The 12,533-nt window shown below is 37.5% G+C and overlaps 1 protein-coding gene across 2 annotated transcripts; it reads left to right on the top strand.

Moving 5' to 3' along the window:
• The first annotated feature begins 3,472 nt into the window (after positions 1-3,472).
• Positions 3,473-12,209, top strand: LOC144642965 (ryncolin-4-like). Of its 2 annotated transcripts, none has more exons than XM_078502088.1 (4): positions 3,473-3,517; positions 8,839-8,991; positions 9,586-9,969; positions 11,753-12,209. In XM_078502088.1, exons 2-4 carry the CDS (start codon positions 8,841-8,843, stop codon positions 12,016-12,018), a joined length of 801 nt encoding a protein of 266 aa, XP_078358214.1. In that variant the 5' UTR covers positions 3,473-3,517; positions 8,839-8,840; the 3' UTR covers positions 12,019-12,209. The 2 variants fall into 2 exon arrangements, with proteins under 2 accessions (XP_078358214.1, XP_078358213.1); XM_078502087.1 differs by lacking the exon at positions 3,473-3,517 and adding an exon at positions 4,645-4,705.
• Positions 12,210-12,533: the final 324 nt, after the last annotated feature.

The following is a 12,533-nucleotide window of genomic DNA, read 5'->3' as shown; positions in this document are numbered from 1 at the left end:
TACGCGCGAATAAATGCAAGAAAAAAACTGTGTTCAATTGCATCCAAAACCAATTCAATAAACAGCTACAAAATACTAGGAATAGTTCACGGATAGCGATTTTTGTTTTGGCGTTAGCTTTCAGCAGACACTGACTGCAAAGCTAGGCTTTTAAAAGTTATTCCGGTGATCCTGCTTTGTACACGGTCGCGTAGTTGAACTCGTCATATCTGCGCGCACGTTTTCAAAAGTACTGCCAAATACGGTTTTTCCGTCCGGTTTATCGTCCCGATAAGCTGTCTTGTCGCCCCCACTAGCTGCCCCTGGGTATCCGGGGGGTGATTTAAACGTGTTTTGAAGCGATTATGCAAACTCAAGTAGGACAACTAACTCCATCTTTGACCAGCCGTTTCCATGGTGACTGAAATTGCTACTGCGTGGAAGGCAGGTAGTAAATAATTTCTAGTTAATTCCAGCTTTGGTTGTTTTCTTGCCGGTTTTCAGGATAGCTTTCGTCTTAGAACAAGGAAAATATTTGCTTTTACCTCAAAAATTCGACAATGGAGCATTTCTGCCCTATTTTGGCTTTAACAAAATTTTCCATAATAATTTTATTAAATACTTGTTAATGTAAAAGATTTTATACCATAACTGAGAGAAATCTCGCGCGCTGATTGGTCAAAAATTATGGTCGATGAGAGTTAACCATGAAAGTGAGGTCAGATTACGCCACGCACACGCGTGGGCTAAAAGATGTGTAAGTTTGGTCTCCATTAATGAAAGCGAATTTCATCTTGTTTTGTTTGAATCAAGTACGTATTTGTTTTCGGAATTGAGGAGGAACTTCTGCTCAGGTGATCTGTCGAAAGAAAATTAACCAGGTTTTTGAATTTTTGGTCTAACTGAGAAGAACGGTGGTAGCGAACCGGCAGCGGACTGTCGATGTTCAGTGAACGAGCGCTAACAAGATCTTCAGAAAGAAAAATAATCTTGCTCGCTTCAAGCGATAGGCACACACCCAACGAGAGAGGAAAAGGTAATTAAAATTGTTATTCTTTGAATTCGTGTTCATCTTCTTTTGTATCATTGTCATGTCGGGCCGGAATCTTACGTCCCACCGGCAAAGTTTCTTCACAGTCAGGCATCGCTTTTGATAAATACTTGTTCGAGTTTGTTATGGTATAAAACAAATCGACCACATTTTTCCATGGTCTACACTCTTATAGACCATAGAAATGATGCCATAAAATGTCTAAAACTTTGCAATGAAACCACTCGCCTACGGCTCGCGGTTCCACTCGAGTTTTGAACATTTTCTGACGTAATTTCTATGGTCTATAAGAGTGTAGACCATGGAAAAATGTGGTCGATTTGTTAAATATTTTTCTAAAAAGCAATTTTCTTCTTTTCAAATGAGGTATTGAAGTCTTCAATGCTGTAAATATTTCAAATAAATAAAACGTGCAACATTGTCAATTTTGTATATTTTTGTACTGATGGAAATGAGATTTTTAACTGATCTGCCAATCTAACTAAAAAAATTGGAACCGCAGCCGGGGAATGCGACGGTGCTTCCAGTTTAGTCTCTTCATTTTGCCGCTGTAAAATATTTGATTAAAACGGAATAAATCTTTCTAAAACCCAAAAAATGCCATGTAAGTAAGGGCATCAAAGGCACCAGTGGATGTTAGATTTCAATTTAAAATAGGAGCAACGGTGGATTACGCGCGACACTGATGTTTTGTCTCGTGGCAATTCGCTTTTACGCTCGCTCAAAACTCGCTTGGGGCTTCTTCATATGAGCCCGGCTACCGAGATTTCGCCCCCTCCTATTTTCTTTGTAAAAATTTCGAGGTGTTAACATGAGAAGGCGGCCAGCCTTTTTTACCGAGATTTTTTACTGAGATCTCGGCAACCGGGATAAAAATTTCCCATATGAACACTACAGCCTGATTTCTGGGATGAAACGTTTTGGAGAAAATAGCTTCGCTTTCGCAACTGGGCGGACAAAATGGCATAATTTTGCCTTGTATGTATTTCCACTTTAAAAGTATCAAATTTGCCTCATTTGTTACAAGTGTCGATAAAGCTATCATAGTTGCAAACGATGCAAGTTATGAGTCGCCATATTGTTTTCGTCTCTTAAATTTTATCCCGGTTAACCGGGCTGAAATTTCCCATTTTGACCATATGAACAGACGACAAAATTCGTCCCAGTAACCGAGACAGCCCGTTCACCGGGTTCCTAAATGAGGAGGCCCTTAATCGAAGTGTTTACTTTGGTGGTCACTGAAGCGCGTTCACGTTATTGTTTTATTTTTGTTTTGTTTTGTTTTCCTTTTCACTTGTTCTAGTGGTCATGCTTTTAAGGCTGCTTCTCGTATTATCGCACGGATCGTTTCTATCGCCTCCGTCACTTCAAACAGTTTTCTTGCGATCGTGGCGATTATATGAGAACATAACAGAGACGATCGCTAACGTCTGTGGCGATTGGCCATGGGGCGATCACGATCGCTTGGCTCGCCCGTGTTCTATCCATCTAGCTTCTCTTTCCCTTCTTCGCCGTAAAACAGCAATAACTGAGAAGATAACAGGCCATGAGTTTTGCTCTGCCTACATTAAAGGCAGTCGAGAATGACATTGAAGGATAATTTAGCCTAACAAGTTCTGCTCGGTGATGCAGAAACGCCACTTGGCATGTGCCATTTCCATGGATTATTCAGGCGCTAGCAAGCTCTGCTCAATAATAGAGGAACATGACTTCCCACGCGCTGTCTGTAGTCAATTTTATTCTGGCGCTAGCAAGCTCTGCTCAGTGATAGAGAAACGCCTCTTTGCATGCGCTGTTTCTAGGCAATAGCCTGGCGCTAGAAAGCTCTGCTCATTCAACTTTAAACTGTGTGCTGTCATTTTAATTTTTCTGCAGTTAGGACCCTTTTAAAAAAAGGTAAAAAGGTATTTTTTTATTTTTCTATGCGTCCTTACATCTGTTTTGGGAGGATTCACTTGGAATTAAGATGATGTGCAAAAAAGATGTTTTTATTAAGAAATTTTACCGTGAAAACATAAAGTTTTCCTTTGATTCACAACTCCTGCGTGTCGGCAAGTGTATTTATTTTCGCTATTTGTAAGTGTCAGAATTTCAGTGCAGTCGCAGAATATAACTAATTGTATAGTTTTAGTTGTATACTTACTGTTAAGTGTAATTTTATTAAAATACTGGTCTGCCAGTCATAAACTGAAAAATCGAAAGTTATATTTAGATTAAAATACGAGCAGAAGTGTTTTCTTAACAAGTAACTTCTCAGGGCTGTGTGTCATCATGATCAATAGAAAGTCAGTAAACCGCATATGTTACATCCCACTTGGCTTTAATCACAGTCGTCATTTTCAGTTGAGCTGTGTGTTTGCCACAGAAAGCCAGGTAGGATGGGGTTGACGCGAAATAAATTCACCATTTTAAAGCAACGCTGACGGTTACATTTATTTTCCGCAGGTTTCGATCACTTAAGCAAGGGCGCTTAGAAGAAGAACAAAGGTAGCAAACAATAATTCACTGATCCCACTGGCAATACTGTAGAAACTTTTATTCATGCGTATATTTTCTAGGCATTCGCTGTTTTTAGGCAAAAACTATGGCGCTAGCAAGTTCTGCTCAGTAATAAATGAACGCAACTGGGAATGCAGCTTTTCTAGGCAGTATATATTCTGGCGCTAGAAAGATCCGCTCTTGTTAGACAAACACCACTAGGCATGCAGTGTTTCTATTCGATATCCTGCTGCTTGCAAGTTCTGCCCAGTAATAAAGAAAAGCAACTATAATAATAAATAATAAAATTTGTTTTCACAAGTTTTCCGCATGAGATAATTTCAGTTAACGTGACAATAGCCTTAACCTACATAATAACACTCTGAAAGCTTTTACATGCTCTGAGCTTCTTTGTACACAAGTTATAATATCAAAAATTGAGGTGAATTATTTACAAAACATATAACTTTTTACATACCCTTGCCCATAAAACTCAATTTTCGTTTATATCATTTTTATTTCAAAATAACATAAGTAATAATAATTATAAACCTTTATTTAACCACCATCTGTATTAAAGCAAATGCATGCTTGAGTGGTTGTATGTGACTAACTACCTAAGACAAATTAATATTACTTTAAGATAAACTAAAACAAACGGTATTATATTTGAATCAAATTAAGATTTAAAATTCAAAATCGCACATGTGTTTCGGAGTTGTCTGAATCGAGACACTGCCGAAAGTAAGTTTCTAAGTAAGGGGTTCTGCTAGGTGATGCAGAAACGCCACTTGGCATATGCCATTTCTATGGATTATCCTGGCGCTAGCAAGCTCTGCTCAGTAATAGAGGAACGTGACTTCCCACGCGCTGTCTGTAGGCAATTATATTCTGGCGCTAGCAAGCTCTGCTCAGTGATAGAGGAACGTGACTTCCCACGCGCTGTTTCTAGGCAATACCCTGGCGCTAGAAAGCTCTGCTCGGTGATCGTGTTTACCTTAATTGCTTATTTGTAAACTGTCAACTGTCAACTGTCAGCTGTCAGTTATAGTTTTTCAATTAGAATCGCTTAAAAGAGAGGACGGCTAAGACCGTATCCCATTCTCCACAGAGAACTAATTAGTAACGGAGGTCTAATATAACTTGTCGCAGAAGAGTTTCATCAAAGAAGAAAGTGACTACGTAAAGTGCAGTACAGTAAGTAACGTCTTTTATCGTGTTTATAAGATATAACAGCTGTCTGATGTAACACCTCGTAAAGTATAAGCCAATGCCAAACATGAGAAAGTGGACAAAACTAATTTATCTTTATCGGTGCATTCTTCACAACCAACTCTTAAAGGATAAAATACCAAAATTCCGAGTCACTAATAGCTTGTAGAAGTTAATATCGCAATACCCGAAATTTTTATGTTGAAAGCTTTAATTCTGTTTAAAAGGTTGATAAAGTTTTGGTAAAAGAAAAAAAGGGAAGGCACCTAACCCTTTGCCGTTTTTGGATTAGTTTCCTAATTAGAGTGTTTTCACTCGTTTTTCACACGTATGTGTATTAACCAAACCAAGCTTAGCAGAGAACGTAATAAATATTATTTGTCACATTTTCTCTCCGAAGCACGCAAATTTAAGATCGATACTGAATAATTCGCCAATTTTATCTATTTAAATTGTTTTTACAAATTGTGTATATAACTTATTGTAGAATACAATATTTTGCTTATTAACTCTATGGTGCTCTATGATGCGTCATAACTAAAAGCAGGTTTGGCCAAAAAATTTTTGCAAATTCTGCTCAGTAATTGAGAAACGCAACTAAGCATGCGCTGTCTCTAGGTACTTTTATTCTTGCGCTAGCACGTTCTGCTGGGTGATCGCGTGTACCTCAATAACTCATCTGTCAACTTTCGTTCTGGCCATAAAGTGAGGCCTTTTACAGCACAGACTATTGATAACACTAAACACTTAGCTTTTTGGCTCTGAAACATGAAACAGTTACATTTTAGGCATTTTAACACTAACAGCAAATTTTATCCAGAAAGAAACAAAAACCTCTCCAAAAAAGCCAATATTATTTTGTTTAGTATATTGAGGAGTTTTCGGTCATTTTCCGACGATTTGCGATCATTTAGGAAGATTTCCGAAGACTACCGAAAACTGCCGAAGATTTTCTGAAGACTACCGAATGTCCGGAGACTATCGAAGATGTCCAAAGACTGCCGAAGATTTCTGAGGAGAAATCCGAAAGTTTTCTCTAAGTTTATGAGTGATTTTATGCGATTTTTAATAATAATATGCAGATAATAATTTACAATGCTTAAATTTTTCACGAAAATCCCTCCAAACACTTAACAGTATTTTCTCCGGAAACAGTAAACATTAAAAAATTGGCCAATGTAACAGCAAACACTAAAAATTATGGGCAAATAACACTAAACATTAAACCCCATTCAGACCCTCCTTTAACGCGGAGCTGTTGGCTTTCTTTAGACCAGTAATGGCGGATTATAATGCAACAGTCTCCATTAGAATAACCTTATGCTTAATGGTTTATTGTCTGCTTTAAAATAATAATAATAATTAATAATAATAATCTTTTATTAGGAAGCCTTCATTCACTATACAGTGGTTTTGCAGAAAGGTCCTAACTAAGATTAAAAATACTTAATAAGACTATATACAATAAAACGAAAAATACCTAAGAATTAAAAACTATTATTAAAAACTAACTTGAATACAAAAGAAATAATTAACTAAAAAACCTACTTAGAACGCTACGCTTAAAATTTACAAAATCAAGTGCATTTCTGGTGTCTCTGAAAAGAACCGATACTATAATTTACTTTTTTAAAATTAAACCCACACAATTTGCTTACCTTTCTGAAGTTTCCTGCTCCTTCGTCGCCTGCCTCCGTCAGAATAGGACACAAAGGAGCCAATTTATTCGATGATATTCGAAGAACGACCTATATCTCAGAATTTTACTGCAAGTAAACAACTCGTAAACAAACAAATGCCAAAAGCTTTCACAAGCGAAGGAATAAAATTCTTTACTTTGAAATGGACGAAAGAAATCACCTTTGTAAAGCCTTCAACTGAAGCCAACTTCGTTTTCTTATGTATAATAAAAACAGAAAATCGAGAAACCATTGTTTTCCACCGGATCGTGCTCTTAGACCATACAGACCCTCTATTTGGGTCGAACTATTATTTTTTTATCGTTGCTAAATACTTAACAAAATATTAATTGTTAACTGAATTAACTTTCTTCTTTTTGTTTGCGGGATTTTATTAATTTACGAGGTGCTACAAGCTGTAAAAGGTTTCAATTGATTCTTGTCTTTAATCCGTGCGACTGAAAAATGAAATTACTTTGTTTCACCGTTGCTCAACAATTTAGAGAATTTAATTAATGTAGATATTGAATGAAATTACTTTTGGGAAGCAAAACAATGTGAAATAAAAAAAAGATTGAACCGAAGTAAGCTTAAACGAAGCAGACTGACGAAGCCGTATGGGATTTCACGTATAAAAAAAATACTGGCTCACTGATAAAATTTGATAAAATGCAATGATAAAAATGCAGTTTAAAGAACAATTAGATGGCAAATCTTCTATAATATGTTTTGGTGCGAAGAGTCGCTGAGTATTGTTACTCGTTGTTTTTTTTTTTTATGATCACGAAAGCGTAATCAGTCGTGCTTTTATCTGTGGTGTTTACTTTTGTTTCTTTACAAAACGTTAAAAAAATAATAATAAATAAATAAATAAATATGTGTTTATAGTGGTCATGCACTTAGCTTCATATCTCAACGAGATAGCTAGTTTACAGGCATGCCACTGAAACAGAGGAAACAAATAATTTATAAATGAACATAACAAGGTTAAAAATCCCAACTGGTAGGAGGCAGACCAGTTGGCTATATACAAAGCGTGGTCGAGGATTTGAACTCGGGACAACCGAGAAACAAATCCAACTAGTGGCAAGGGCAGGCCTCGAACCGGTGACCTCCGGATTACAACACCAGCGCCCTAAACCACTCGGCCACGCTTGCCTCCGTTCAATATCATAGATCATGTACTCGTCGAAACCAAACAAAACATTTTAAACCAAACAATTCTCACATTTCTGTATTTAAATGTACAACAAAAGCGAAGGCAAGAGCTTAAAATTGAAAGTAGCATTTAAAAGGTTAAACAAATTGGAATTTATGGGAATATCCAAGAACCGACACAACTTCCTTCAAGAGGTATAAACAGATTTTCACAACAAAATTTAAGGTTTGTTACCTCATATTTAATTTGGAGAGAGCAAAGCTTTCACTAAAACCAGCTTACCAGCTCTCTTGGCGGCATACTCCAAAACCACCGGAAAGTGAATTATCTGCCGTCGTGTCAGCGCAATAATTTGCTAGTTCGCCAGAGCAGGAACGATAGAAAATGCTTAAACTTGTTCTCGCTCCTTCTGACTCGTTCAATATTTTTAAAGTTCAGCTTTCAAATTATTTCAAATGTTCCTGTTAACCTAAATCATTTGTCATAACTTTTAACAATGTAGAACACTTAAGAAGAGATAGAGCGAGGAATGTTAAATAGAAATAATTCCGTCTGGTTGCTTTTTTTACTTCTTTCAACTTACAAAGTGAGCAATGCGCCACGCTTTTGCTACTAAGAAAAGGCTCCAATTATCAATTTCAGTCAATTAGGCAGTTAAAAAAATATGAACTTCTCAAGTTTGGCAATTTTGGGTAGAGATTTGCTCTTCAAAATTTGGCCAAAACTAGTGCCAGGCCCCACACTGTGAGAACCTTTAATGCCAAATCTGAACAAAAGCCCTTGGTGGTAGAAAAACAACATGCAATTAATGAGTCAATAGGTTTTGTGTGTTTGTTGTTATACAAGGCCAATCGTATTCTTTTAAAAACAGGATTTTCTATTAAACGGAGCCTACACATATGACCCCTACGCGGAACTTTTAAAGTAAAATCCGAAACAAATGCGAAATCTTACATGTAGACACATGTAAGATGCAACAAAAATGTGATCTCTTCTTTCCAAGCGGTCTGAAATTAAATGTAGGTGCCGCAAATGTGTTTTTATGTTAATTATCTATCAAAATTGGTAACAGCTAGTCTAGTCTGCAGTGAGCCTTTATAATTTTTCTGACCACTGGCGTTCGTAATTTATATGAAATTTAAACCCGGCACAGGTGCTTATACCGCTAACAACCATTTGAATGTTAATAAGCACACTCTGTATTTAACCAAGACCTTGGCTTATACACCCAGCACAGTCCCACCCAGTTAATAATCTGTTTTGTTTGTTACCTTTTTCAGACATGGCCGCTCAACGATGGATTGTGTTTTTCACTTTACTTGTCAGATTGTGTACTTTTAAGGCGGAAGTCATACCTTCTGGTTTTTGTAAAACGGAAATCATTAAGCAGTTACAGGAAACTATAGCTGCTCTTGAGAACTGCGATTGTTATGGTAAGTCTTTTAATTTGTCCTTAAAAGGTAGTGAAAAGGAAACAAAATCGACTATAAGTTTTAGCTGGGAGATTCAAAGTAGCCACTGAGCACATGATTCATTTTTAAAATTACGAAAAAAACCTCAAGGGGGAGGGGCTGGCATCCACCCCCCTTGTACGTTCGTGCGGTAATGATCTTTATAGGAGCCTCTTTGCAATGGTTACTTTTGTTTTAAATGTTTTATTGTTCACGCAGTTTATATCTAAGAGTTTATGTAATTGCTTTATATACTGTAGTTGTCAGTTACAACATAAGAATGATCCCAATTCAAGGGATGAGTGAAACATCTACAGAAAGGTTTAACATACAAAACGAAACCTCTGTGGTCCCCTGATCTTTTATGTTGTGATCATGACTTCACCTCAACTTTAATTAATCTAAAGAGAACCGACACCCTTAGCAGCTTAGGTATTTTAAATTTAAAACCAAAAAAATTGAAACAGGCAGGATTAAACAAAAGAAAAAGGGACAACAAATACGTAATGAGCGCTGATTTTTTTTAATTTCATTGTATTTCAAAATGAGTACTGATTGCTTTCATTGAAAATTAAGATACACCTAAAAGCTGTGCTGAGCTGTACAAATCTGGTAAAACATGCAGTGGTGTTTATACAATCGACCCTGACGGTTCTGGTGCCTTTGATGTGTTCTGTGACCAAACAACAGCCGGTGGTGGGTGGACAGTGTTCCAGAAAAGGCTTGACGGTTCCGTTGATTTTTATCGCGACTGGGCTGACTACAAGAACGGCTTTGGTGACCTGAATGGCGAGTTTTGGTTGGGACTAGACAAAATATATCGCCTGACTAACAGTGACACTTACAAGCTTCGGGTGGATCTAGACGACTGGGAAGGGGAAACCAGATATGCCGAGTACGACACGTTTGCAGTCTCGGATGAGGCATCTAAGTACGAGCTGAGTCTTGGATCATATTCAGGTACCTCAGATACAGATTATGCATTCCATTCCGTTCCATTCCTTTACATTACATTTCATTGTAAAACAGAACAGTGCATTAATATTACATAATATTTCGTTACACATTACACTGAATTGGGGAGGGGATCAAAGAAGGTGTAAATCGCGTTTACCAGGCTAAATTTAACACAAATTCCATTACCATCATCTTTCTGATCATCATCATCATCATCATCATCATCATCATCATCATCATCGTCATCATCGTCATCATCGTCACCATCGTCGTCGTCGTCGCATCATTATCATCGTAATCATCGTCGTCACCACTACCACACCAACAACAAAACCAATACGTAGCTCTGTGAGCGTCTGTCCGTCTAGGAAATTTATGGGAAGACAAAAACAGATTGTGTGATTTTCAGTGTATGTAGAGTCCTCGAGTCGTGAATATCAACCAACCGCCACCACATTTCCTTGATAACAAGATTTTGTGCCATTTTATTCTATTTCAATTCAAACGGCATTCAGTTCAAGTGAGTGGAATGTTTGATTCATAAAAATCATAGCAAACGAAAAGAAAAGGAAAAGATTGAAAACAAAAAAGTTTCCACTGGGCCTTGAGACTTAAATTTGACAAAAGGCAAACCTCGTCGTCGTAATTCATCTGAAGTAGGAATGTAGTCGTCCTTGTGATCATTGTCTGAGTTGAGAATCTGCAAACAGTATTTTTGTATTCTTTCTTCTGTTATACCTTGAATGGTATGGTGGGGTTAATAGGAGTATGCGAATCCCCGAAACAGTTCATAAACCTTGAATGTGCATGTGTGGAGCACAGAGTCCTTTGGTGCATTGATGATGACAGTTTACAGAAAGAGCGAGAAAAGAAGCACTCATCAGGAAGACTTAAAATAAACAAGAGTCGAACTAACAACTTAACAACAAATATAAATCTACACGTCAGGGGCGAGGCAACTTCCGATACACTTTCTTGAATGAAATCTGAACGATGTGCAAACTTGAGAGTTTGATAATGTTTCTTTTATATAGAAGTTGAATAATTTTTTTCCAGTTGGGTCTTTAAAGCGGGGAAAATGTCTTTGTAAAGGTTCTTGTAATCAACATGCGGTAAATGCTGTAAAATCAAACCATAACGGCAATGGGAACAAAAACGTGGCTATTAAAATTTCCGCGTGCAGGTTACCTCGTTGTGGAATGTTGTTTTGGTTTGGAGCTATCGTTTTCCCTGCTGTAGTGTTTCGAGCTATTTTTTTGTCTTGGTGTTTATTTGTTTTACGTCACTGGTGAGTTCCACGTGCGTTGCAAATTGTGGTAAATTCATTTACTGTACCGCGTTAAAAAGTAAACAAAATGTAACAAATTCTACGTCTGCGTCTCTTTGATTTGAACCATGGGTTTACATTTTTAGCGAAGATATTTCTGTCCCCTTTACAAACACTGAATGCAATCACAGCATCGCTGTCGTGGTTGCTCCCATTTCGCTGGTAAAGGCGGTCTGCTGCCGCACCATGGAAAAAACCGCTGACTAGGAAGTGAATGTATCGCGTTGCAAGTTGTGAGAACATGATTATTCGGTCCCAGAGTGGCTCCTTTTTTACCCCGATCCCCTCCCTTGCTACGCGTGTTATGATGAGTGATTGTCAACGAAAAATCGCATGTTGTTTTCATACCTTTGCATTTATCTCTTGGCATGCTGTTTGGGTTAGAAAGAGTTTGACATAGAGGAACGAGGTCCACCAAAATAATTATTGTAAAAGTTCGTATTTTATTTGCTCTTTCAGGATCTGCTGGTGACTCTCTTTCTAATCCCAATGGCCAGTCGTTTTCAACCAAAGATCAGGATAATGACAGATATGGAGGTAACTGTGCTGTGCAGTATAAAGGAGCTTGGTGGTACAGGGCCTGTCATCAGTCCAACCTGAACGGTCTTTATCATCAAGGCGGACATCACTCATCTTATGCTGATGGTGTCAACTGGTTTCACTGGAAAGGACATAACTACTCCATGAAACGAGCTGAGATGAAGATCAGACCAGTAAACTTCTAAAACTGACAGTGTGTTATCGTGTTGCATAGCACTGTCATGAGGATCCATTTGCTTGATGTTTCCATATGTAGTCTGTAACTGATTATCACACCTTACACTAAATAAAATGCTCAGTTTTGTCGTCAGACATGTTGTCCTAAGGTTGTATCCAGATTTCTTAGCATTCACTTGTTTTTTCGAACTTTATGTGCGGAATTTCCGATATTTTGAAAAACACTATTTCTTGTTTACTGCCCTGCAAATTATTCGAGTCTTCAAAATTGTGGCAGTTTCTTTAGATTCCCGGCAAAAATTTCCAGTTATCACGAATGTGTCACATTTCGTGGGGAATATATGAACATCTTTGCGAAAAAGGTGTGTTTAGGCGGCCCTGATTTGGGAGCATATCAAGACCTGATGTCTTTGTATCTTCAGTTATCAACTTGACAATGTATTGGATATTGTGGGAAGAAATTGACATTCAGTCATTTATAGGAGAACCGGGATATTTTTGAAATATGTAAAAGATTTACAGC

Source organism: Oculina patagonica, chromosome 2, assembly GCF_052425735.1.
Source record: "Oculina patagonica isolate OP01 chromosome 2, crgOcupat, whole genome shotgun sequence".
NCBI classification, from domain to species: domain Eukaryota; kingdom Metazoa; phylum Cnidaria; class Anthozoa; order Scleractinia; family Oculinidae; genus Oculina; species Oculina patagonica.
The sequence above is the reverse complement of the archived record's forward strand: the minus strand, read 5'-3'. Positions and strand labels throughout refer to the sequence as shown.